The sequence below is a fragment of the Neolamprologus brichardi genome, chromosome 4 (genome assembly GCF_056152115.1).
Source record: "Neolamprologus brichardi isolate AB-2024 chromosome 4, ASM5615211v1, whole genome shotgun sequence".
Classification (NCBI taxonomy): domain Eukaryota; kingdom Metazoa; phylum Chordata; class Actinopteri; order Cichliformes; family Cichlidae; genus Neolamprologus; species Neolamprologus brichardi.
The window spans coordinates 12,793,667-12,819,981 of record NC_142107.1 but is presented as its reverse complement, the minus strand read 5'-3'; the positions used below and the strand labels follow the sequence as shown (position 1 = coordinate 12,819,981).

Below are 26,315 nucleotides of genomic sequence, written 5' to 3'. Positions count from 1 at the left end.
CACCCCTACCCCTCGTCTCAGTGCACCTCATCAAACATCAGCCTCCTCAGCAGCGCTTCAACCCCCGCGCAGTCAAAATGCATCTCATGAGAGAACATTCAAAGACAAAGAGACAGATGGCTGAAGACAAACTACATCTTGCCATACCATCCTGCAGGGCATGTGTAAACCCCAGTGCCTGTATTGTTCTTTAGTTCTTTTAAATGGAGGAGGCTTCTACAGGTCTGCGTGACCTGTGCATTAAAACAGGCTCCTCTCCCCTCCTTGGATGCCTGCCCCAGACAAGCATACGGCCTCTGAAGAGTTGATTAATTTGGCAGGATGGGCTAAGGTGAGCTGGTGGGCAATCTAGGACAGCATTCTTCATCTTTACCCACTTCTGCAGCAGGTGCCTGCCCCAGTTCTTAGACCGCAACCTGCTGTACAATTAATGTTGCCAATGCCGTCAGTGAGGCCATTGATGTAACACATATGCACTGCCAAAGCTGAGCAAGGGACTCTTCTCTACAAAGACCACCATGACACAATACATGTATATGTCCCCCCCTTCTAATCAGTGAAGATTGTTATGGTGGTGCATGTGAGTTAACTGCAAAAATCTCCATAACCATTAAGACTTATCAGAGTTGCAATCCCAGCTATAAGACAAATACTTAACACCCTTTCCTACCCTGATTGAAACATTCAAATCAGCTAAAGATGGAAGCCAGGGTATTGAATATAATGAGTAAAACTGTCTTTCTGGAGCGTGCACCTGTTCAGAAATGTGTGGGCTTGGGTTTCCCTCTGCTGGCATATCAGTGTTAAAGCCTTTATATGATTTAACTGGGTTTCCCCCATAAGATGACAGCACTTCTAAACAGGAGGATTTCCCAGTGTTTACCAGGCATATAAAGTGAAGTCATTTAATTATGCAATGTTTTACAAAACCAATTTAACTGAGAAAATGGGAGTATGCTATAGACTTTGAGCACTTTGTCTTGTAGCCTCGTTACTACTGTGGTGCGGGGTAGGTGGTTAGTTTCTGTTATAACCCAACTCTATGTATATTAGGAGCACTTACAATCTAATGCATCGCTTCTGTCGTAAATCTTTAGCCATCCACCCAGGCATGCATCTGTAGGTACTGTTGTGAAAATCTGCTGACAGTGCTGAGACCTTTATTGATATACTGCCCCTGCTAAATGAGCTTGGACAAGTCATTAGACACGGTACAACCCACAGCTAAAATCATCAAAGTGGAATGAACAGATGACACCATGATAAATATAACAGCTGTAAAGTGCAATATTTAGCGAGCTTGGATGCATAAGGATAATAAAGAAAATTAATTCGTTTAAATTTGAGTAAACTACAGATTTATGAAATCAGATGGTCGTATTTTTCAATAGAATTGGCTGCTATAGCTTATTTAAAAAAGGTTTTTCGAATTTTAATGGGGGAAAAATAAAATATTACAGTGTCTACAAAAATCTTTTAATTCTTATCTTTATTGTAATTATTATTGTTATTTATGCAGAGATAATTGTGAGCAAAACAAAGTTTACTGGGGATATAGAGCGAAGCTTATCATGACCTCTCCGCTCATCAAAGACGCAGAGGCTGCTATTTTATATTGGAATCCAGATCTCGTCACCTGACGGTGGAAAACGCCGCTATTATGTAACAATGTGTCGGACGCGGCACCATCGTACGATGCGACCTCTGTCAAGTGAGCCTCAATAAACGTGGAGCTGTGAGCCAGATTTTTCAAAATAAAACCAACGCGCGGCGATGTGACACACCGGGTTTTATTAATGGTCTTCCTTTCCTCTCTGGTTCATCCGCGTTTTTGATCAACTTGACGCAAAGGTCGTCGTGCGTCTCTGCGTCGCCGGTAGAGGAGGCATTGGCGCAACGCACTACTGCTGCTGCCTCGCCGCTGCTGATACAGACACCGGCTGTCCTGCTGAAACGGGACACGCACGAACCGACACGGTCCGGTAACCGCCTCATTTGACGAGAGTCCGTCTCCCGCTCCGGGCTGCAAATTCAGCACAGTCAGCACATCCACAATGATCAAGAACGGGCATCACCACAACCACCACCAAGTGAACACAGCAGCCGGGAAAGACGCAGGCACGACCCCCGGCGCTACAGCTTGCAGTCCGGAGAAGAGAAGGCGAAGAATCCGGGTGTGGTGCGATGGCTGGTGAGTTCTTAAATGCGTGATGAAGATACCACGGCATTGTGGTTATGCTCACTGTTTGCATCGAGCACGTTTCATTGGATGTGGCAGCGTTATACCTGCTGCTGGACAGGCCTGCTGCAGGTTACAGGACGCTCACAGCGCTGCTGCTTCATTCTCCACTCGTATCAGCATGCACACAACTTCTTGAGTGGGGATGCTGCTTAAAGTGTATACCCTGCTATCGGTCAACCACGTCATCATGCCCAGTTTTAGTGCTCTTCTCAGTAAGGACATTATTAGAACATCAGCACAGATGTGATCTTTGCAGCTGCCTTTGCTCATAACCATTTAACCGTGACCAGAGTCTGTAGAGTAGTTCACTTTATGCTGGATTTTGAAGAGGTCATGTGAGAAGCCAAGAGGACAAACCAAAGTAGTTAATTGATTACTATTATATCTACTTACAGTTTACTGCAACCTCCTATCATTACTAGGTGTATTTACTGGTCTTGTAGCAGTGACCAGTTGGTATTGATCTTACTTTCATTTTAAAGATTTTTTTTTCTATGGAGTAGAAAAAGAAATTGTGTGTGTAAAGTATTAAATGGCAAAAAGAGGCAAGTGAAGAGTTTCTCTGAGAAACCTGAAGAATTATGCTTATTACAATCACAGTGCCTTAGTTTGGGTAAGAGGCAATTAAAAGAGAAACATCCCAGGACACTTATCCTTATCTTGACTCGGAATAACTGTAACGCCTCCTTAATGACAGCTGTAAAACGGGGTGTCTGCTTCGGTGTGACGTAATGGAATAACAAAAATTCCTATCTGATTTATGATATAATTATTTGTGCATTCTTTGATGTAATACAGGTAATGGATTCATATGATCACAGATATGAATCGTAGCTCTTGTCTTGCAGAACAGCAAACATGTACATGACAGCACAAAGTTCGATTTTTGCTTGCTCTGCTTCTTTAGCTCTAATGTCACACTTTTAAATATGATATATACAGTATACAGTAAAACAGTAACTCCGGTTTTAAATAATTTAATTAAGCTGGTGGTGTTAAAATATCCAAGTAAATCACTTAGCCCTCCAGTAAGAGCAGCTGAGCTCTGATAGTAACAGTTAATTGTCGTAACCAGTCACGCAACGAGCACAGAGGTGTTCAGTGTGAATCTGAAGTATGAAAATGTTATTTTAGAAGCACTCATGGTTGTTGGTCAGTTTTTTAGTATTTCAGACATGTCACCTTGGCACTTTTGGGTGAGCCCACAGTGAAACTAACTCCCCTTCAGAGCATGTGCTGGGAATATCTGTTTGCGTTGCATATTGATTACCAAAGGTTTTTTTAGTAAAAGACACATTTCCCATTAATCCATACTCCTCTATAACTATGGGTGTATTAGAGGGGTTATAGACTTATCCATGTCCATCCCAGAAACAATGGATGCAGATGGAATTTTGTTTGCGGTTCTCATGGAATTTGAAAAACTCGACAACAGCCCAGCCTTTTCCATTCCATTGACCTCCGTGTGAAAAAAAACGTGGCTGTTCGCACCAAGGTCCATAGCTTAAGAATAAACAGGGAGCATATTGAACTCTGTATTGAAGTCCGATTTCTTAGAAAATGTGATAAAATGTTTAAAAAGAGCTGCAAACAGCTGATGAAGTGAAAACATTTCACAAGTAATTTCTCATGTTAGCTGTTGTCACCTCCGCAAATGTGTGAAAATATAATGAAAAAAAGCCATATGATGAAGGTGTTCGTTTGTAGTTATAATGGGCATTTTTCACTACACAAATAGCACAATTAACTGAGGAAAAAAAAAGCTTGCTGTCAAATGTCTCCACTGGTAGAAAGACCGAACTTTGATGTGGTGTCGTGCTGCGGCGGCAAAATAGATGTTTTGAGTTTCTGTGTATGAAGGCAAGGATTATGGTGGCTTTCTCTTGTAGAAATCCTGCCATTTTTGTGTAGCTGTTTGATGGTATGTTGCAGAATATTTGGGATGCCGGAATATTAACCGGTGGGGTGAGCATGCACAGAGAGCCAATGCCAACAGAGCTCTTGTCATTAACCCCCTTAACCCCTCCAGCCCACACCTGCTCAGGCCGTCCACAGCTTGTGCGGCCGTGCCTCTCACTGAGCACATTGTTCCCCGAAGGCTGACTGTACAGTACATCGCCATGTTCCTACTGATATCCTGCTGTGTCAGCAGCTTGTGAGGAAAAAGTCCAAGGAAAGTGCACATTCAGTTCAACTGCTGAGATATTTCTGACCCTGCACCGTCTTTTTCTCCCTTTTGATTCTCTCTGTTCTTATTTGTCACTGTGAAAGAAGGTGACCGGGGCTAAAGATCAATTGTCAAACAGGCATCATCAAGGAAGAGTGTAAAGTCTATTTCCACTATCTGCTGAGGTAGAAGAAAGACTATAAAGTGGTTATTCAAAGCCTTTGTAAAGTACTGGTGTGTTCATTCATCCCAGGATTATCTGAGACTGTTGGTCCTGAGAGATAACCACTGAATTTTTAATCAGTCAGCCTCATAAATTGTAATCAGACGTTTACATACACTCATCATGGGCATGGATGTCAATTTTGTTAATTTTGTGGATTTAATGATTTCTTTGAACTTTTCTTTTTCCAGCATGTAATGATTGTACACTATACATCTTTAATTATTTATATTTTGGGCGCCAGATTAAATTTATTTCATACTTTCTATGCATGTATGCACACATACAGGTCAAATATATACATAAAGCCCCACTAATATTTGGCTAAATGTCCCTCAGCAAGTCACACGTTAACCACATGCTTCTGGTAGCCATCAACAAGTTTCTTCTATAATTGTGGTTGGATATTTGAGTACTCTCCTCGACAGAATTTGCCGAGTTCATTTAAATCGATTGGTTTCTTGGCACAGATCTGCCTTTTAAGTCTAGTCCACAAATTTTCAATAGAGTTGAAGTCTGGGCATTGTTAAGACCATTTCAGAAGCTCAGTGATAGCCTACTTTATTCTAAAACAAGTTTTGATGTGTTTAGAATCATTATCCCGCTGGAACACTAAATCGTCCAAGTTTCAACCATCTAGCTGCTGAGTTGAGATAAAGTTAAAGAATTTGGAGGGAGTTTTTTTCATTATTTTATTCAATTTGTGCAATGTACCAGTACCACTGGCTGCAAAACACCCCCTGAGCACGATGCTACCACCTCCATGCATGAAATTTGGTACAGTGGTACTCATCTTTACTCGTCCAAACTTACCCCGCCATTGTGGCCAAATAGTTCAATTTTTGTCTTGTCTGATAATTAACCGTTTCTCCAGAAGACATTTGGAGAAGTGAATTAGTCATCACTGCAGCTGCTCACATAGAAACATGCCTACGTGAGCAGCTGCAAATTTACAGTGGGGCAAAAAAGTATTTAGTCAGCCACCGATTGTGCAAGTTCCCCCACTTAAAATGATGACAGAGGTCAGTAATTTGCACCAGAGGTACACTTCAACTGTGAGAGACAGAATGTGAAAAAAAAATCCATGAATTCACATGGTAGGATTTGTAAAGAATTTATTCGTAAATCAGGGTGGAAAATAAGTATTTGGTCACCTCAAACAAGGAAAATCCCTGGCTCTCACAGACCTGTAACGTCTTCTGTAAGAAGCTTTTCTGTCCCCCACTCGTTACCTGTATGAATGGCACCTGTTTGACCTCATCATCTGTATAAAAGACACCTGTCCACAGCCTCAACCAGTCAGACTCCAAACTCCGCCATGGCCAAGACCAAAGAGCTTTCGAAGGACACCAGGAAAAGAATTGTAGACCTGCACCAGACTGGGAAGAGTGAATCTACAATAGGCAAGCAGCTTGGTGTGAAAAAATCAACTGTGGGAGCAATCATCAGAAAATGGAAGACATACAAGACCACTGATAATCTCCCTCGATCTGGGGCTCCACGCAAGATCTCATCCCGTGGGGTCAAAATGATCATGAGAACGGTGAGCAAAGATCCCAGAACCACACGGGGGGACCTGGTGAATGACCTGCAGAGAGCTGGGACCAAAGTAACAAAGGTCACCATCAGTAACACACTACAACGGCAGGGAATCAAATCCCGCAGTGCCAGACGTGTTCCGCTGCTGAAGCCAGTGCATGTCCAGGCCCGTCTGAAGTTTGCCAGAGAGCACATGGATGATACAGCAGAGGATTGGGAGAATGTCATGTGGTCAGATGAAACCAAAGTAGAACTTTTTGGTATAAACTCAACTCGTCGTGTTTGGAGGAAGAAGAATACTGAGTTGCATCCCAAGAACACCATACCTACTGTGAAGCATGGGGGTGGAAACATCATGCTATGGGGCTGTTTTTCTGCCAAGGGGACAGGACGATTGATCCGTGTTAAGGACAGAATGAATGGGGCCAAGTATCGTGAGATTTTGAGCCAAAACCTCCTTCCATCAGTGAGAACTTTGAAGATGAAACGAGGCTGGGTCTTCCAACATGACAATGATCCAAAACACACCGCCCGGGCAACAAAGGAGTGGCTCCGTAAGAAGCATTTGAAAGTCCTGGAGTGGCCTAGCCAGTCTCCAGACCTCAACCCCATAGAAAATCTGTGGCGGGAGTTGAAAGTCCGTGTTGCTCGGCGACAGCCCCAAAACATCACTGCTCTTGAGAAGATCTTCATGGAGGAATGGGCCAAAATACCAGCTACTGTGTGTGCAAACCTGGTAAAGACCTATAGTAAACGTTTGACCTCTGTTATTGCCAACAAAGGTTATGTTACAAAGTATTGAGTTGTATTTTTGTTATTGACCAAATACTTATTTTCCACCCTGATTTACGAATAAATTCTTTACAAATCCTACCATGTGAATTCATGGATTTTTTTTTCACATTCTGTCTCTCACAGTTGAAGTGTACCTCTGGTGCAAATTACTGACCTCTGTCATCATTTTAAGTGGGGGAACTTGCACAATCGGTGGCTGACTAAATACTTTTTTGCCCCACTGTAGTTGAATTTGAATTTTTTCAAAAGAAACTGCCTGTTCTAGTGAAACATGTTCACTAACGAGAAGTTAATAGGTCTTGACTTGTCAAGTAAAAAGACATTATAGAACCTTCAGTACCACTAATAAGTTATTTGACTGTATTTATACTTTTGACCCTGTGTTGACCCAACTCTGAAGTCATTAAAAATCTATGCTGTATTTTTCTACCCTGGAAAAAAGAACTGTTCAAAGAAATTATTAACAGCTCAAAATTAACATTCGTGTCCATACGAGTGAGTGTATGTAACACTGTTTATTCAGGTATTATACTTCTAATATCTCCTCTCATACACTGTGGCATTAGAGTCCATTTAAACCAAAGGAAGATGATGATCTTTACAGATCCACTATTTTCTACACTTTTGTACAGAGATGTTTGTTATTCATACTGAGAAGCTTAGGTGCAGTTTGGGTGTCTCCTAACAGAGTACACTCATTAATATTTCATCATCCTCCAGTGATACGCTTGATGATCCACTCCTCCTAAAAAATACAAGAGGAATATGGTCACATGTTATAAGATAGTTTAGCACCTGTAAAAGCATTATTCCTGTCACTGTCCGGGTCTCAGTTTTCATCTCATATCATTCACCTCCAAATGCTCCCGTGTCACTTTCTCACGGCCAGTTCTGTTCCTTCAGCGCCTGCACACGTTGATCTTGTTTCCGCAGATCGGTAGCACATGACACAAACACAAAATTAATTCCTGATGAGTTTTTTTTTTAGTTTGTTTGGTTTTAGTGAGCAGTGATCACGATCAAAATTCTGGTTACTTTTTAAAATCTCTTGTCAATGCTCAGTGCAGTGCAGGCTATTCGTAGCCTAACTGTGTAGACTGACATCACAGAACAACACGGGATCTGTTTCTGCCCTGGCGGAGCTGGTTTCTTATTGATTTTTTTAGGATGCTATTCATAGTGCTGTTCTGGGATTTCCTCATGAGAATGCAAATGTGTAATACAATAGTGTATAAAGTTTATATAAAATACAATAATGTTATTTTCTTTTGTCCATCAAGATGATCCCACACTGCTTCAATAATGTTGCAATCTGGTAATGGGAATGTCAATCTATAACTGATAGTCTTTTATTGTGGAGTTTTTTTGGGGGGGATTACTGTCATGCAGAAACATTTAAAAGTTGCCAAACTAATTATTGCTAACTATTGCTTAAGACCCCTTTGGCTCAGTAGAAGCTAAACATAAAAGAACGAGGAGCGGCTCATTTAACGTACTTTAATCTTAATCCACCTCAGTTCATTTTCTGTGTTACCTGCAGTTTCCTTCATCACAGTACATGCTTACTCTGTTGTTTATATCAGCGCCAACATATCACATTCAGAGTAGATCAGAAAGAAAAACAGGATGTCAACTGTTGGCAGTAGTGATAGCAATGGAGGGCTAATGCCCATCTGTTCTCGATCACTATGCTAGATTACTGTGTTACAATCTTAGTGTCCAATATGTGTTAATCTAATTATGTACAGATGGCATCCTGCAAGGGGAGGAGAGAAGAGGAAGCGAAACCACACACCCACTGACATTTTGTTTGTAATTTTTGAGACTTTGATTAAATACGTTTGTGGTTGATACCAACTGATTTATATTAAAAGAACCTTGTAAATGTATAAATACATACTAGTATTTTTTTAAATGTTACAATCCATGAATTAAAACTCCTTTTATTAATGCGCTTTATTTCACTTTAATCCGTAGGGCATGAAGACGATCTAAAATCCAAGTTTTCAAAGGAGCCAAAAAAAGATTAAAAAGATTGTCATTCATTGTTTTCAAAATTAAAACATATCACCCAGCTTTTATCTTGCTCACCAAAAAGTTCTTGGCTTACTTGTTATGACGAGGAATAATAAAAGAAATACGGTATTTTGAAGAGGAGTTATGCAATGAACAGCTGCCAGATCTTCTTGCTCTAATTCAAGCTTGATGCTTTACTTCATCTCTCTAGACCAGGGGTGGGCAATTCCAGGCCTCGAGGGCCGGTGTCCTGCGGGTTTTAGATCTCACCTTGGGTCAACACACCTGAATCACATGATTTGTTTGTTACCAGGCCTCTGGAGAACAGGACATGTTGAGGAGCTAATTTAGCCATTTAAATCAGCTGTGTTGGTTCAAGGACACATCTAAAACCTGCAGGGACACCGGCTCTCGAGGCCTGGAGTTGCCCACCCCTGCTCTAGACACTGTACCTGACTACAAGGGAGCTTTTGTGAGTAATCATACTCTTCCTTCATGTGTTTTTCCTTTACAGCTATGACATGGTACATTACGGCCACTCCAACCAGCTGCGGCAGGCCAAGGCCATGGGAGATTACCTCATTGTTGGAGTACACACAGACAGTAAGGCTCAAAATAATGTACACATATACGTGTCCCTTACACATGTACATGTGTAACAGAAACCCTCTGTCTGCATTTGTTATGCATAGTCTAGCTTATACTGTGCATTCTACTGTTTCTCCTTACCATAGCACCTGCAGGGCTTGTATATCTTCCTCAGTCCTGTCATTACCAGTCAGGCCCCAGCTGCATCCACTGCACTTGGAAAGAGTTGTTGTGACAGTAGCAGGGCGCCTTAGCTGTGCCCCACCCTCCTGTGGTGCACAGAGTGCACTGGGGCACTCTGACATTGTGATAACACAGAATGCCTTGACGGCACAGATAGCAGCAACCTTTCTTTCAACTTAAGAAGAAATGCATCTGTTACGAGTGTCTCAATCACTCTACTTATTTTTTGTTTGCAAGGTGAGATTTCAAAGCACAAGGGTCCACCAGTCTTCACTCAGGAAGAAAGATATAAGATGGTGCGGGCCATAAAATGGGTGGACGAGGTCGTGCAAGGAGCTCCTTATGTCACCACCCTCGAGACCCTCGACAAGTACAACTGTGACTTCTGTGTGCACGGAGGTATGGAATATCATCGCCCTACGCCCTTATTCAGACACGCAGCTGGAGTCGTAGGTGGCTGTATTTCTCTAAAGTTTAGAGAAGAACTCACGTATGCTGTTCTTTCAGACGATATAACATTAACTGTGGATGGAAAAGATACATATGAAGAGGTGAAGAAGTCAGGACGGTACAGGTGAGTTTTCCTTTCCAAATAAGCATAGCCAGGGTGGGATGTTTCTTTTTTTTAAAGTTACATACTGTGCCGTGATGTTACAGGGAATGCAAGCGAACCCAGGGAGTTTCAACAACAGACTTAGTTGGCAGGATGCTGCTGATGACCAAAGCCCACCACAGCAACATTGTGAGTATCACCAGATTCTCTCTGTATGAGCTCAGATCAGAATACAAAGCTAAACTTCTCCTATCTGCTGTTTTAGGACACTTCAGACTATCAGGAGCACACAGACAACTTTGGAAAAGTAAGTAAATTTTCTACTTAATTTGATGGTTTCCTTATGAGCCAGTTCATATCAAAACTTCAGCTCAAAGTCAAGCCTTTCAGCTGGGTGTGTTTGACCAAAGATTGCTGGCTCTTTGACTTCCTCTTACTTAACCGTTTTGTTATTTAAGTAGCAAACTTTGGTGTTTGGACCAGATGTCAGAGATAATTAAATAAAGGTCTTTGATTTAGGACCCACTTTGTAATCAAGTGGAAGGCCTTTCCAGTCAGTACTGAATGCCACTTCTGTTCTTTGGATGGGGAAAGTAACTCAGAGCCAGCATGCTGTGGCTCTAAACAGCTTCAAAGAAATAGAGGGTCTCTCCACATTTAAGAGTGGAAGAGTAATGCTGTGAATTTGGCGAGGAATGAATAAATGCATTCTGGATTTGTAGGCCTGCTATTGACCAAAGGTGACATTGACCACTTACACCACTGGGTGGCAGTGATGCAGCACAAGTTTAATTCTGGTCTCATATGTAGGGGCAATACTCAGTTTAGTTCAATTCAGTTTTATTTATATAGCAGTTGCCTCAAGATACTTTATGCTGTAAGGTAAAGGACCCTAGCGTCTTATAGGAAAAATAAATCCCCAAATCTGACTTGTCCTGTCAGCAAGGTAATGGCGAAAATGAAGAAGCCCCTTTTAACAGAATGCGATCTGTTCTGAGGAAATGCTCAGGGCGTCACAGGAAGTCCCACAGCAGGCTCAGCCTATAGCAACATCTACCTGTAAACGTTATCAAAAGAACAGGTTTTAAGCCTAATTGTAAAAGTAGACACAGTGTCCGTCTTCCAAATCCAAACTTGGAGCTGATGCCTGTTAGCTGAAGGCATAGCCTTCAGTCTAAATTTTATAAGCTACAAGTAAGCTTACACTACTGGGAGTCTGGGACCAGATTTCTGCATTGGGATAATAAGATTCTAGGATGTCTTTAAGGTATGTAGGTTCCGTATCATTCAGGATTTTGTATGTGAAAATTTCAATTCTGGAGTTTTAATGGAACCACTGAAGAAAAGGTAGCATCGGAGAAATATGATCTCTCTTTCTAGTCCCTGTTAATACTACCAACTATACTGAAGTAAATCTGTTGTATTCCTACTTGTCACATTACACTTCTTTTGCTTGTTTCTTGATTGACCAGAAGGGCCATAGTCCCTGGACAGGGGTGTCTCAATTCCTTCAGACATCTCAGAAAATCATCCAGTTTGCCTCAGGCCAGGAGCCTCAACCTGGAGAAACTATAATCTATGTGGCAGGAGCCTTTGATCTCTTCCGTATCCTTTGTTAACCTCACAATAATTGCTAGAATTCATTATACACCAACCTTTTTTTCCCTTTAAATCATAAAACAGTTGCTACGCAATAGTATTTGGAATGAATTCCTGACTAGTCTCCTACCAGACATTGGCCATGTGGACTTTCTGGAAGCCGTGCATAAGCTTGCAGAAAAGCCTTACATTATAGTGGGGCTACACTTTGATCAGGTCAGTATTTCTATATCTTTGTGAGACATTTACTGCCTCCTTTTGAGATTTCTCAATGCTTGCATTCATATCATTCAGGAAGTGAATCGCTACAAAGGGAAAAACTACCCCATCATGAATGTCCACGAGAGGACTCTCAGCGTCCTGGCTTGTCGAGTAAGTTCTGTTTAAACTTTATCAATCAGCACAGAATAATGAAAGTTCATTGATTATAAATCTATGAATTGTGTGTATATATATATATATATATATATATATATATATATATATATTTGTTTCTACAGTATGTGTCAGAAGTGGTGATTGGTGCACCGTTTGCTGTCACAAAAGATTTGCTGGATCATTTTAAGGTACATGCACACGCTATAATTAACTTTTATCACTGCATAGGCAACAGGAAGAAATAATACAGTGTAACACGTGACTTAATTTCCACAGGTGGATCTCGTTTGCCACGGAAAGACAGAAATATATCCCGACAAAGATGGATCTGACCCTTATGCTGTAAGACTCCCACAAATATGCTGCGATTTTTTATGAAAACACGTACATAAGTGTTTACTTACAGTTTTTCTTTAATACTCAGGAGCCCAGAAGAAAAGGAATCCTGCGCACTGTTGACAGTGGGAACAGCCTCACTACGGACGCCATCGTGCAAAGGATAATCAAAAACAGGTAAAACAATCAGATGTAGTACATTTATCGTACATCTTGATGCAATCATGGTATCTTTTAACCTGGAGTTAGTTAACATTTACAGTTACATTAGTTACATTAACGAGCAGTCGAACAGGTATACCTAATAAAGTGGCCAATGAGTGTATATTTGTTTGAAACTAGGCTTACTATATATTACTTACACTTTCCCTTGACTCAGGTTGCTGTTTGAGGCGAGGAACCAGAAGAAAGAGGCCAAAGAGATTGCAGTGATCCAAGCCATGAAGCGACAAGAGGAGGAAAAGACTAAAGAAAGAGCACAGGCTGTGCTGTAGGCACCTCCAGCTAACAGTGACATATTCAACTAATATAAACTCATGTACATTATAATCAACCCTTTTGTAAGTGCTATGACACCCTCCACACGTGATCCTGGCTAATATCAGTAGTCTTAACAGCAGCCCCTTCTTTGACGAGGGTGGCGTAACCTGCTGTGGGATCATCAGGTATTAATATAGTGTGTTACGAGGGTTTGTTAACATGTTCTGCATATGCAATTATATGTTTTGTGTCAGTCAACAATCGCACATGCAAATGATAAGATATATTCAAAGTTTGGAGGAAGATGTCACTATATATTCAAATGTCTATTTTATGTCATTTTTAATTCTCAAAATACTTTTTTCCTATTTTAAAAAAAAAAGGCATTTTATCTTATTTCTTGGGCATATGCAGTGTGAGATCTTGCACTGTCTTGCGATGTGATTTGATTTGTCATTTCAGCAGGACTGATGCTGCTGTTTAGCCCAGCAGTGGGCTAGCCTCACAACTAATCGATTACACTGTGTGTGTCTGTGTGTATTATAAAGTGACCGCAGGCTCATGGAGGACGCTGAAAAACACTGGAGAATCAGGAGATAAATCTCATTGCTTCTCTTTTCTGTACATACCAGATTCTGTTTCAGACAACACTGACTACTCCGGAATTTAAAGAAACGTTTTTAGTTTAGTTTTTTGTTCCGTTTCTTTTTCGAAACTTAAAAAATGCACATAATTGAGATCTGAACGGAACATCTGGACTTTTGAGTGCAGTAGCTCTTTTTTTAACCAACACGCTACACATTTATTCTAATATACTGTTTAAACCTTTAGCTTTCACAGTATAACTAGAAGACTATGGCAGATGCTCAGAGTTGTTGAGTTGATCGTGCAGTCTCAATTCAACGTCTGTCTCTATATCAAACAGGATTAAATTATATATTTTTTTGTAGATGTATATTTTACTCACCTCCTCTCCATTAATTACTGTATAGATGTTTTTGCATCGTTTCAGAAACATAATGATATGTCTGTATGTGTGTTTGGAATGTATTAAGTATAGGCTATAATCTTTATGTTACATATGCTGCAGAAACCGATTAGGCTGCAGTATATTATTGCTGATAATAAGAATTTATTCTGAAAAGCTGTTTGCTGTCTTCTTTGTCTTTCATGCACACTGTGTGATTTGTCTTCACCTCTAATTTGATTCCTTAGTTTAAGAGGCGGATGATGAAGCCGCACATTAGTCACATTATAAAAAGGGTAGAGTCATGTTTTGGACACAGAAGTGACCTTTGATTAGAGAGACAGAAGGAGATAATCTGATCTTAATTTTGCCACATCTGAGTCACACAGAGTCCGCTAAATGTCAAACCGTTAATTTGAGATTATTAATAGCAGCTGATTAGCGCACAGCAATGTGCTGTAAGCTTTCAAAAAACATGTTGTGGAAGAAAGTTTGATAAAAACACATATTTAAACTGGAGGCATGAAGCTGAAATAAGAACATGTTCTAATTTTGATCATTACTAATTACGATGTTTTAAAGCAGGAGTGGACAATTCATTTTTTCAGGGCCACATGAGAAACTGGGACTGCTGCGGAGGTTCACAACAATAAGTCAAATCTGCTTAATTTCATCTTTGTATAATCTTATAAGCCAAATCGCTTCTCATGTGGCCTCTTGGGAAAATGAACATCTCACCTCAGCCTTAAAGGAATACACCGCATACAGGTCGTTACCTATAGCTTATTTAGTTGGGTGTAGCTCGTGACCCTCTAAGAAAAAGCTAGCATGAACGCGGCGCACATTCTGAAAGACAGAGGCACGCACGTGGCCCTAATTAAAGCCAATTAGCCATTCCGTTTGTTTTTATCACCCCAACGAAAAATAACTTCGGTTTATCACCGTCCCAGAGTGACCAGCAACAACACGGAGATGTTTTCATGTCTAAATGTACTGCCAGCCCGACTGCAGGTGAGTCATCGTTTCATTTAAACAACTCCAGACCTCTTAAAAATGGAATATAGTCATTGGTTTGACCCATTTAGACATTTGGCCCCAGTGAAATTTCTTCTGCTCCTCTTCAGCTGAACTGCGATAACTTATCCTAAAGTGACCCACAACACACATAACACAACACAACACAAAACAAACAAAAAAATTAGAGGGGAAAAACGAGTCATAATTACACACGTCCTCAGACATGTAAACGTGGTTGTTGAAAAAGTTCTCAAAATTTTAATTTGTTTTTCATTTAAAAATACGAGCCAACTCTTGAGAACGCCCCCCCCCCTCCAAAAAAAAAAGTTCTACCTTGATAACTAAAATGCATGTAAAATATAACGATTAAGGTATAGAAAATTTTGTTTTGAATTTTTGAAATGTTTCTTAAAACTGTTAAAAACGTGTTGCCCAATATCGCCAAACAAAGCCTGCCTATCTATCTGTCTGTGACAACCCTGTTGACATAAATATAAAACAAACATTACAAAATTATCTTTATGAAACATAAAATATTATTAAACAATATTTCTGTGGTCCAAAGTATTTATCGCATTTCTTTTTATAATAAATATATATAATCATATATATTCCACCTCTGTAATATTCTTTGTCAATATTCTTGATATTTATAATTGAGCAATTTGTATATATTAGTGCTATTTCTTAAATTTGTAAATTCTTTAACTTTGTAACTTGTTACTTAATTAGTTTAGTCTGTTACTGTCTTGGAGCAACTGTAAACCTCATAATTTTCTGAGGGATTGATAAAGTATTCTGATTGAAATAAATATAACTGATATATTTATTATTATTATTATTATTGATTTTCTTTTTAGTTTATTATTCACTATATCAGTTTGCATAATGTGAAATAAAATAATACCAGTTTTCTTATTTCACAAAGGTTTGAATAGTATATTTGAGGAAAGAAAATGAAAGAAATAAAAAGAAAAGTGACTGTTGAAAAGTTGGTTAGTATAAGTTTTCTTATCTAAAATTGAATAAATGAAGACATGAAGTATGAACAGTATGTAAGTGTTAAAGTGAAAGGTGTATGTTATACGTTATAATTTGCATATTGTTTTTTTTCTCTCTCTGTCATTAGCTGTGCCTGGGAATGTGCCTTCACAAGGATGTTGCAGAGGAGCATAAAAAGGCAAAAGTCCAAAGCTCTAAAATGGAACGGGACCTTCACAAACATGCCAGCATGGAGAATAATGTGGTCAAAATCCTTATGCTCGGTATTTATTCATATATGTATCAGTTATATATTTTTGGGTTAAGTTTTGGCAAATTAAAATTAAATTAATCCTTCGATTTGTATGTGTCAGGTGCTCCAGAGACTGGAAAGAGTACAATTGTCAAACAGATAAAGATAATCCATAATCATGGATTCTCCAAACAAGAGCTTATACGTTTCAAGGTAAAAATGAGTTATCTGTCCTGCCTAAAGGCCAAAACAACTTTGTAGGTGGCAGATAAATGACAAAATGTCTTTGACATGTTTCACTCAGCCTGCAGTACTGGACAATCTTCTGACCTCTATGAAGACTGTTCTGCAAGGCATGGGGACACTGAGGATAAACCTTGCTAACAAGCAGAATAAGGTGAGATTAAGAGGTCTTGGTAGTCCATTTTAATTGCAACTCCTCTTCCCTGCACTAGATGACAGTCTCTATCCATACACAACACAGCATCAGTACAGAGGACTCATTATAATCCACTCTTTAACATAGAATGAAATGATGCAAATAACTTAATGTATAGTATCAAAGCACATAAGTTCATGATGCAATTAGATGAGCCTGTGAGCACAATCATGATGGCAAGAATGGATTTTAACGCCATGTATACATAGGTGTTCCAAGTTATCGTCATATAAAATATCCTGCCACTGTTCACATATAAATGCCAGATAAAACCTATTTAGTATTAAATAGATCGAACAAGAACAAGGTAGAAGACTCTGGAGTCCAGGCGTTACAGATTGGAGGCAAAAGATCGTATTTACTCTAATGCCAAAATAAATCTAGTGTCTGCTTTTTTTTCTTTCTTTTTTTTCCTTTTAACAATATTGTCCCTATCAGGATCATGCTCGCTCCATCCTGTCTTGCAGCCAGTGTTTAGGGGACGATCAGGAGCTCCTTCCTTTTACGGCTCATGCTTTCTGTGCACTTTGGTCCGACCAAGGAGTCCGAGCAGCTGCAGCCCGAGGATACGAGTTTGAGCTGAACGACTCTGCTCTCTAGTAAGTAGATTGACATTAAGTGACTTTATGTTGCACAACACGACCAATTATGATTGATGGTGGCAAATGTCATGGGAAATTGCCCAGTAAGAAGCATAGCGTCACATCTTGCCAATACAGAGCTACGGTAAAGAGAGCGCTGAGAATAACTTGTGCTCAGGAAATGATTTCTGTGACATTTGTGTAATGGGCTTAATTGGACCACATTTAAAAAACTGTTTGCAGAGATCCAGGGAGATGAAAATTAGAGTGGCGCAGATAAAACAAACACAATTAATGTCTAAGTTTTCTTGTTTGAGAATCCAAAGATGTGTAAAAAGTTGCAGTTTCACTATCTTGGAGTATGATTTAGTTGTGACATATACTGTGTGTGTGTTTTTTATATATATTAGATTACAGCCAGTATGTTTTCAAAACAATTTTTAAAATTTTTATAATTATTATTGAAGTGGTCCAAGCATGTTTTTTCCCTATTGTTGTCCTCAGGTTTTGCAAATGTAGATGCTCAGTTAAAAAAATAAATAAAAGCGAGCTGTGGCAGCTACACTGCTGCCTGTAAATGTCATGAATCCTACATGACTACTCAGCATAGATGATTTGTGTGTTGTGTCATCAGGTGAAGTGGGAATTGTTAATGTGAGTGTGGAATATGTTTTAATAAATGGCATTATTGTTTTCCCCTGTAAGTGCAGTTATGAGACCCCCCTCTCACATGCGTGATATTTTATTTAGTAAATATCTGATATTCCCTTGGGCTGCTTGCTAAATTCTGACTATTATGTAAAGGCAGTTTGTTTTGCAGTCATTGTTGAAATCGTTCTTAATGCATCACTGTGACCTAATAAACAAATCAAATTGTGATTCATGTTTGATTTGAAGGTTCATGACATATGTTTTTGCATTATTATTGACTACTAGTATTAAAACATGTCTCTTTCAATTACGGCTCAAAGTTCATCTAGACATGTACTGTGACTACTTCAGTTCGTTTATTTCTATTTCAGAAAACGCTACGTTCAGATAAACTGATTTAACTTTCTGGGATTTCCTTACCTGGATAGTTGAGCATAGATCAAGATGCCTTTAATGACCTCTCCTTCAGACTGAATTAATAGTGGAGTGTAAGTTGGTCATTCATTAGGATGTCTCTTGAATTTTGTGACTTATTGGCTTAAATTGCAGGTTACTCTTATTTAAAGACCATAAGACTGTGTACTGTGGTCAGTGTTGGTTACATGGTCTTTTAAATTGAAATTTCTTTAGTAATTTTTATCTTTGAATGTAGAACAAATGGACTGAATAGAAGCTGTTATCTCAGAGGGAAAGGCAAGTAGATCTGTCGAGATAAAGTTTCTTTCATGTGGCCAGTCTCAGAGATTTGTGACGGCTTGATTATCAGAACTCGGACTTGAGAGCTGGAGGATAACGTGAAACCCGACTGCCTCTTTGTCTATGTTTTCACACTGCTGGACCCTGCATTGATTTCTCCCTCCGGAAATGTTGGATTGGACTATTGTGATACACTTTGATTACTTTAAAGCAAGTAGATCACTTTTAAGCAATATTATTTGATCATCTTGCCACTGAACTACAGTTTTGTCTTAAAAAAAATGTTGCCTAGAAAATGTAAAGAATGCAATGATTTGCAAGTCTGTAAAACTGCTATTTAAATGATATTCACATTTAAAAGGATTATATAAGTGGGGACTCTGGTTGGTTTAACACCTAGCATGTATGGTGAGCGAGCACATGGCCGAGTAACTTGGACCTCTGTGAAAGCAGCATTAATTCTGAAGAGTCACCAGGTTTTTGGAACAAATGGTTATTTTAACATGACGTAACTAAAAACGGCTTTCTTTGCAAATTGTGAGCAGCATGACTCCATAGTAAGAGCAGGGTGATAAAATAGCCTGCCTGTTGTCCAGGCCTGTCTGGTGCATTATTAAATGGTAAGAAAAACAGTCTAACAAATCAAGTGAACTGATGAGGACCTCAGAATGGAGAAATGTGCTTTTAAAAATTGCAGCAATTTCTTTCCATCGTTCAGATAAAAAGTGAGGTTTGTCCATTAGACTTTCACAAGATTTCCAGAAGAGCTTCAAACTGTTAGAGCAGGACGTTTAGGAACATGCATGAATTAAAATCAAGATGTCTAAAACCCTTATTTTTAGCTCCTTGTGTATGTAAGTGTTGGCATGTTTATTTTGTTTGTGTGTCAGAAGCGTCAAAGTGCAGAAAGTAGAGTCATCAGAATCCCTGATGTTTTTCTGTTAGTTCCTAGAGTGTCTTACTTTGGAAGATGACCCCAAAAAAATAACTGCTGGGGAGCGGTGTGCACTTCTACAGTATGACGCATGTGAGAGAGCTGCAGCCATAAATATCCATGCCTGGTTTACAGAGACTCACCTCCATCTGCATTCTAGTTGGACTTGTTCTCAAACTTCATCTGTGCTCCAAAGTTTTCTTTATGTTACTTATGCTGACATTGGTTATGCGAGTATCTCAGCATGAAGTTTAAAATAATCATGAACTGACTTTTCTTCACTTGTCTAAATCAGTTTGAATAAATACGTTACAGGTATGTGGTATAACAATGGTTTAGTGTGATAAATACTTGACAGCTGAATATAGTTGCTGTGTTGGAATAATAATTTAAATGGAACAGTAAATTGTTGGTACCTATAATTAATGATAAAAAAAACAAGTTGCCATATGCCATAATAACATAGCCTGTCTAGAAACACAAAGCAGCATTTTAAAAGGCTAAAAACACTAGCTGCTAATTCCTTAAACTGGCTGTACAGTGGGAAGTTTCTATTGATATTTTACTGACATGTGACTACTAACCACATGACGTTAAGTTTCCCCCATTTCGGTCACATGACAAGCTGAAGAAGAGAAGAAGGGCCCAGTTACACAAGATATAGAGTGGTCCACGACCATCTGGCAACCATGGGTCATGGGGAGAAAAATGAGGCATGATTCCCATTAGTTGTGAGTGATTGCTGGAGACTTTATAGCAGTCACTAGGAAAATGATTGCTAAAGCCTGATCGCATATCCGCCCACCCACCAGCAACCACCTGTTGCTTGGAAAAACAACCTATATTCCCCAGCTGATTGGAGAAAATATTTTTGTGATTGCTTTTGTTGCTAACACTTTGTTGTACTTTAAATGGAAGTAATGGACTTGTCTAGAAACACTGTCCAGCTACTCTGAGCTGTAGTACAACACAAACAGGAAATGGAAACGGTTTGCCTTCAAAATAAAAGCTGCACTACCACTTGGCAAGTAGTTGCTAAGTGTCTACAGACAAAAATGAAAAACTATAGGCAGCTGTGTCAGTCTAAGATTTTGGTGCAGTGGCTTTTTTGCAACCAGTTTTACCCAGTGATATCAAGCAGCCTCTAGAACCATTGCCAAAGCAGTTGGGGAATATGCATTTTTCACCTGCAATTGGTGGTTGTATCATGTCCAGTCACACCTACAATGTAGGTGTGATCTCATACAAACTAAATTTTGGCAAAAAACAGTGACTTGTAGTCTGAAGTCCAAGTCATGTTCCTTCTCCTTTGTTCTTTTCCCTTCCTCCAGTTTCTTTGAGAACATGAGTCGACTCCTCGCACCAAACTACATTCCCACAGATGCAGATGTTCTGAGAGTCAGAGTGAGGACCTGTGGAATCAATGAGACACAGTTTCAAGTTGATAAAACTATGTTTCGGTAAGACACAAAGTCCAAATAAAACAGTGCAAAGATTAAATAACTGTACCTGTAATACTTTTCCTTTTTTTTTTGTTGTTGTTTATTTAATATTTTAATTTTTGAAACAGTGCTTTAGAGTGGACCACTGATTGCCTGAAAAAATATGAGGAAAAAAAATCTGAATCGCATTTAAGATTTGCTGTTTGCCACTCAATCTCCCCTGTGCCCAGTGAATATTAAAACTATTTTACCTCACTATACTTTCAAGAGACGGTTGAACTCTTTGCATCTTGCATGTTTGCATAAACCTTTGTTATCACTGAATGAACTCTTTTATTCCCTTAACACTCTTCCAACACAAACAAAATGAGGAAATCTGGATTAAAAATTGGCCATTAAACTTAAGCCTTATGAATCAAATCCCTGCTCTCACACGCTGCAATATGCTGCTGTGTACAAATATAGACCAAAACACTCACGGACTATTTAAATAACACGGGCTGTTATTTAAATAGCAGCCCGTGTGCATTAGTCAATGCACTACAAATATTTTATGTTACATAGATTAGAGGTCTTTCATCTTTAGAAGATAATATTTATGTTGTTATAAAAGGACTCTAGATATTGATGCATAACCACAAAAGACCAATCTGATGACTTATGTCAGGAATGTTGTAGTTGCACATAAAAAGGAATAAAATATACCAGTGGTGCTTTAAAGAAAGCTGTGATTTGTTGTTGTAGATTGTGCGCTTGTGCACAAATGCATTATTGGACAGCCGAGTAATGACTGAGTCAAGGAAATGGGCATCGAGAGTGCCATAAACTGCAACAAAGGCATCCAGAATTAAAGTGGTGGAAATTACTGGGTCATAGTTTTTATGAAACTGCCTGAAGGCTGCTAGTTTCACAGATTTTTAACACAAAACCAACGTAACTTTAGCACAGTGTGCTAAATAGTGATAGATTATCTACTTGTGACTGTTTCTTAAGTTATTTGTTGAAAAGTTAAGAAATGAATCAATATTTCCTGCATATCAGCTTGAGGTTATCGAGATGCACTCTGTCCAACCTCATTAGCAATTCTGAGTGAAGGCAGGTTGCTTCCTGGGAATGAATCAGTCTTAAAATATGGAGGACTTTACTCTATATTCCACTCGATATTCCAAAAGTATTAGCAGAAATATGGAGAAAGTTGGCTATGAATCATTGAAATCCCAACTTTCTTTCCCATAACTCTTGTTTTTCAGAATAACCAGGTATTCATGATGCCTCCTGCCTACTTTCCCTTCATTGTGATTCTATTCGGTCTGTGGGTCACAAACAGAATCATACCAAGACTTGAATATGAATATTTTATATACTGTAGCTGCTTCAAGGACCGCAGTGTCACCCTTCAGATTTTTTCCTGTTCTTCTTGATAAAATATGAATAATATGAAGTTACTAAATTATAGTTTGTAAACTTTAAATTTGATATTTGAATGCACACAATGAAAACTGAAATATTGTTTAGATTCAATTCTCTTAACTTGTTTATCGCACAGTGCTTTTGTGTTTTCAACCAGTCTACGAGGTGACATTGGTTCTACTAGCTGCTTCTAGCTTTTTACTCAAAATGCAGTTGCAATGGACGCAGGAAAAAATCTCACCAAATTAAGGAAGCATATTGCTTTTTGTAGCAGGTGATATGATATCACTGTTGTTCAGTAGTTTCATTTAAATTTATTTCATTAAATTCATTTAAGTTTTCTTGTCTTGTGTTCTGTCTTTAAATTGATCTTAAATGCTTTTTTGTTTTATAATGAATGTTTTGTTGCCCTGCAAATATGGCTAAAGCAGACTGAGTCAGTCCCATCTCTTTTGCTGAACTCAGTGTTTAAGTTGTCTATATCTAGTTCTGATTCTGTTCTTGTACTTGATGGGGAAAAGCCATAAAGAGCCCTCTTTCCATTATAAATGATGGCTTTTCTGTCCTCACTACATAAACTACTGCTGTCAAATGCCACGGTTAAAACTTACTGTCACCCAGCTTGTTAACGCTGACTCTTGACCAATGGGGTAAATGCTTCATTGTCTCTGACATGAAGACGGCAATCATAGCACCCCAAAATGGGAACTTACCTGTGTCACCAAGACCCTTCACTTCACTTGGTGCAGAGTCTTGTTGAGATAAATTGCTCCAATAATTTAAATGGGTGAAATGTTATTTCTGAGTGTCGAGCACGCTGCCGTATGAATTGGGTGCTTATCCAGAGCTGCACAATGAGGCAAGTCATCTGCTGGTTTGATTTGTAGTGAGACACTTCCTAACCTAAAAAAAAAATGAAATAAAACTACTTATACAGATTGTTGCCTCTGCTTTTCCTAATTAACTTATTTGCATAATGGCATTGCTTCTAAATAAATTGTATCATTTCTAAATATGAAATGTTCTCAGGCAACTTTATGTCAGAGCACCAAGGCCTTAGCAATTTAATTTTGAGCTATAAAATATGTAAAAGGTAGTGATTACTCTATTTCCCAACTTGTTTTTTTTTTTAATAAAGCTTAAAGTTTTTTCTTGTTGACAGGCTGTATGATGTCAGAGGCCAGCAAAGTGAGAGGAGGAAGTGGCTAAGCTGCTTTGAAGGTATTCAAGCTGTGGTGTTTGTTGTGGCCCTCAACAGCTATGATATGACACTACTGGAGGATCCTTCTGTGGTATGTTGTTACAAACTGTGATTAGAAATCTCTACAGCCAGTAGATTTTGCTCAGTTGGAGTTAAAATTGCCTCTTTCCTGATTAGAATCGGCTGCAAGAAAGTCTTGAACTTTTTTCATCAATCTGCATCCACACGGTTTTCCAGCAAACCACCATGGTAAGTTTTTGCAGTTTGAGTTTCTTTAACCCTTTATTGGATCATGTTCTTCCTACCATTAATTGATTAAAGGGTTCAAATGTTATATTTGAAAGTTGGATATTAGAGTTGTGCCGTGTCTTAAACTTTGTGGGAATGACTGAAGGACTGTTTTGTTCATTTCTAGTATACATATTAGGCATACAAAGTCTGAGATGCAGGATATTTCATTTAGTTAAACAAGCTCCGAGGACTGTTTGAGAGACGCTGCGTTTAGTTTTCTTTCATACTGAGAATGTCAAATTGTTTTTATGAGTAAAAATCAGCCGTCAGCACCTGAACTTAATACAATTGAAGGATTTCATTTTCTTTCAATTTGAATCATTTCTGCATGATTGTGTGTTAAAACTGAACAACCAATTATAGTGTTATATGAGAAATGTGAAGAAAATCTATTTAGATGGTTAGAATTATGACTTCATACTGACTGTAGCTGATTTGGATGGATCTGAACTTACATGTATTGGCATACCGTTTTTTGCATAACAGTGATTTTAATGCTGCTGAATGTTCAGATATTTTTCTTTTTCTTTAAAACGGACCTCGAGTGTACGAACAGTTGCTTTTGTAGATATTTGAGACTGAGAGTCATGTTGTTGAAAATCCCAGTGAAGAGGTTTCAGCAGAATTAATTTTATTATTAACACTCTTTATTTCCCTCCTACAGATTCTGTTCATGAACAAAACGGACCTTTTCCGGGAAAAGATCCTAAAATCTGGAAGACACTTGAGGCTTTACCATTCTAGCTATAAAGGTACATTGTAGATACCCTCCACCCACTTTTCTTTTCCAAATGTCCTTTTAAGACATATGAAGGAATTAAATCTTTGAGATTTTTTTTGTGAACTACAATTCCAAGAGAATTGATTTGCAACACAACACACCCACACTCTCAACCGCTAATATTCAGCTGCTTGCTAATGCCAATATCTAACCATCCAATCACATGATAGCATTTTTATTGCATTTAGCATGTGTACATGGTTAAGACTTCATGCTGAAGTTCAAACTGAGCATCAGAATCAAGAAGAAAGTTAATTTGAAGTGACAGAGTATTTCAGAAACTGCTGATCTTCTGAGATTTTCACACACAATTTTTAAGCTTCACACAAAATAGTCTGAAAAGACAAATTATCCAGTAAGCATCAGTTCTCTGGGTAATGTCAGAGGAGAATGGGCAAACTGCGAGGAAGGAAAAGAACTTCAAATAACTGTTATTTAGCAAAGATGTGCAGAGGAGCATCTCTGAATGCACAACATGCTTGCACATGGGGTCATCAAAATTGGACAATTGAAGGTTGGAAACGATGCCTGATCTGCGTCTCGATTTCTGCTGCAAAATTGAGATGGTAGGGTCAGCATTTGGCATTAAAAAACATGAAAACCTTTTGATGTTCAGGCTGGTATAATGGTGTGGGGAATATTTTCTTGGCACACTTTGGCCCCTTGGTAATAATTATGTACTGTTTAAGTGCAACAGCCTACCTGGATATTGTCACTAAATGTCCACAGTGTATCAATCCTCTGATGGCTGCTTCCAGTAGAATGTGTCAAACTGGTTTCTTGAACATAACTGAGTTTACTGTATTCAAAAGACCAGGTCTCAATCCAATAGAGCACCTTTGGGATGATGTGGAACAGGAGACTAACATCCTGGATGTGTAGCTGACAAATTTGCAGCAACTATGTGATGCTGTCTTGGCCACATTTCAGGTCATTTAGAGGAAGCTCTTAGTCCGTTTGGGGATTGTGAAGAAAAACAAAAAAATGGCTGGTTTGAAATGTACTGATTAACCTTTGCGCAGTTAATTCTTTTTCTCCTGCTATCATAGGTGCTGATGGTGATGTGGATGCTGCAGCCCACCATATCACTGCAATGTTCTCAGCATGTAACAGCAACCCTGACAGGCCTGTGTACCACCACTTCACCACTGCCATAGACGCCACAAGCGTACGGGTGGCATTTCATGTGGTCGTTGATCAGATTATGAGGGGGAACCTAGAAGCTGTTCAGCTTGTTTAAGTCTTCTGGAGACTCTTTAAATTGTTTTAAGTCATTCATTGCTGTAATTTCTCTGTAAATTCTCATGTGTGCTTTTGTCTTTTAGAACTTCAAAATCTGATGAAGTAACACTATTTAATTTTTTTTCCTTTCTGACTTTATAACATTTTAAATAAACATATGCTTTTTAAGCATGTTTGATCATTTTATAATTTGGCTCTTTTCTTCTTACCCTGTCTTTTACTGTTAAAAACCCAAAAATACACATGCAGCAACATTTCGTTGACAACAGAAGGTTAACTGCAACTTTGGAAATGTTTCATTTTAAATGTTGACATTTAGTACCACTAACT

At 38.9% G+C, this 26,315-nt stretch overlaps 2 protein-coding genes across 2 annotated transcripts; both read left to right on the top strand.

Moving 5' to 3' along the window:
- The first annotated feature begins 1,871 nt into the window (after positions 1–1,871).
- LOC102785599 (ethanolamine-phosphate cytidylyltransferase-like) lies at positions 1,872–14,247 on the top strand. The gene is made up of 13 exons (XM_087840299.1): positions 1,872–2,191; positions 9,497–9,585; positions 9,991–10,152; positions 10,261–10,327; positions 10,411–10,495; positions 10,572–10,613; positions 11,779–11,911; positions 12,039–12,121; positions 12,200–12,277; positions 12,406–12,471; positions 12,560–12,625; positions 12,708–12,796; positions 12,999–14,247. Exons 1-13 carry the CDS (start codon positions 2,055–2,057, stop codon positions 13,111–13,113), a joined length of 1,212 nt encoding a protein of 403 aa, XP_087696425.1. The 5' UTR covers positions 1,872–2,054; the 3' UTR covers positions 13,114–14,247.
- A 791-nt stretch (positions 14,248–15,038) lies between these two features.
- On the top strand, positions 15,039–25,983 carry LOC102785885 (guanine nucleotide-binding protein G(o) subunit alpha-like). The gene is made up of 10 exons (XM_087840298.1): positions 15,039–15,077; positions 16,213–16,348; positions 16,439–16,530; positions 16,622–16,714; positions 17,195–17,355; positions 20,950–21,078; positions 23,633–23,762; positions 23,849–23,920; positions 24,627–24,714; positions 25,793–25,983. The coding sequence occupies exons 1-10, from the start codon at positions 15,039–15,041 to the stop codon at positions 25,981–25,983; spliced, it is 1,131 nt and encodes a 376-aa protein (XP_087696424.1).
- Positions 25,984–26,315: the final 332 nt, after the last annotated feature.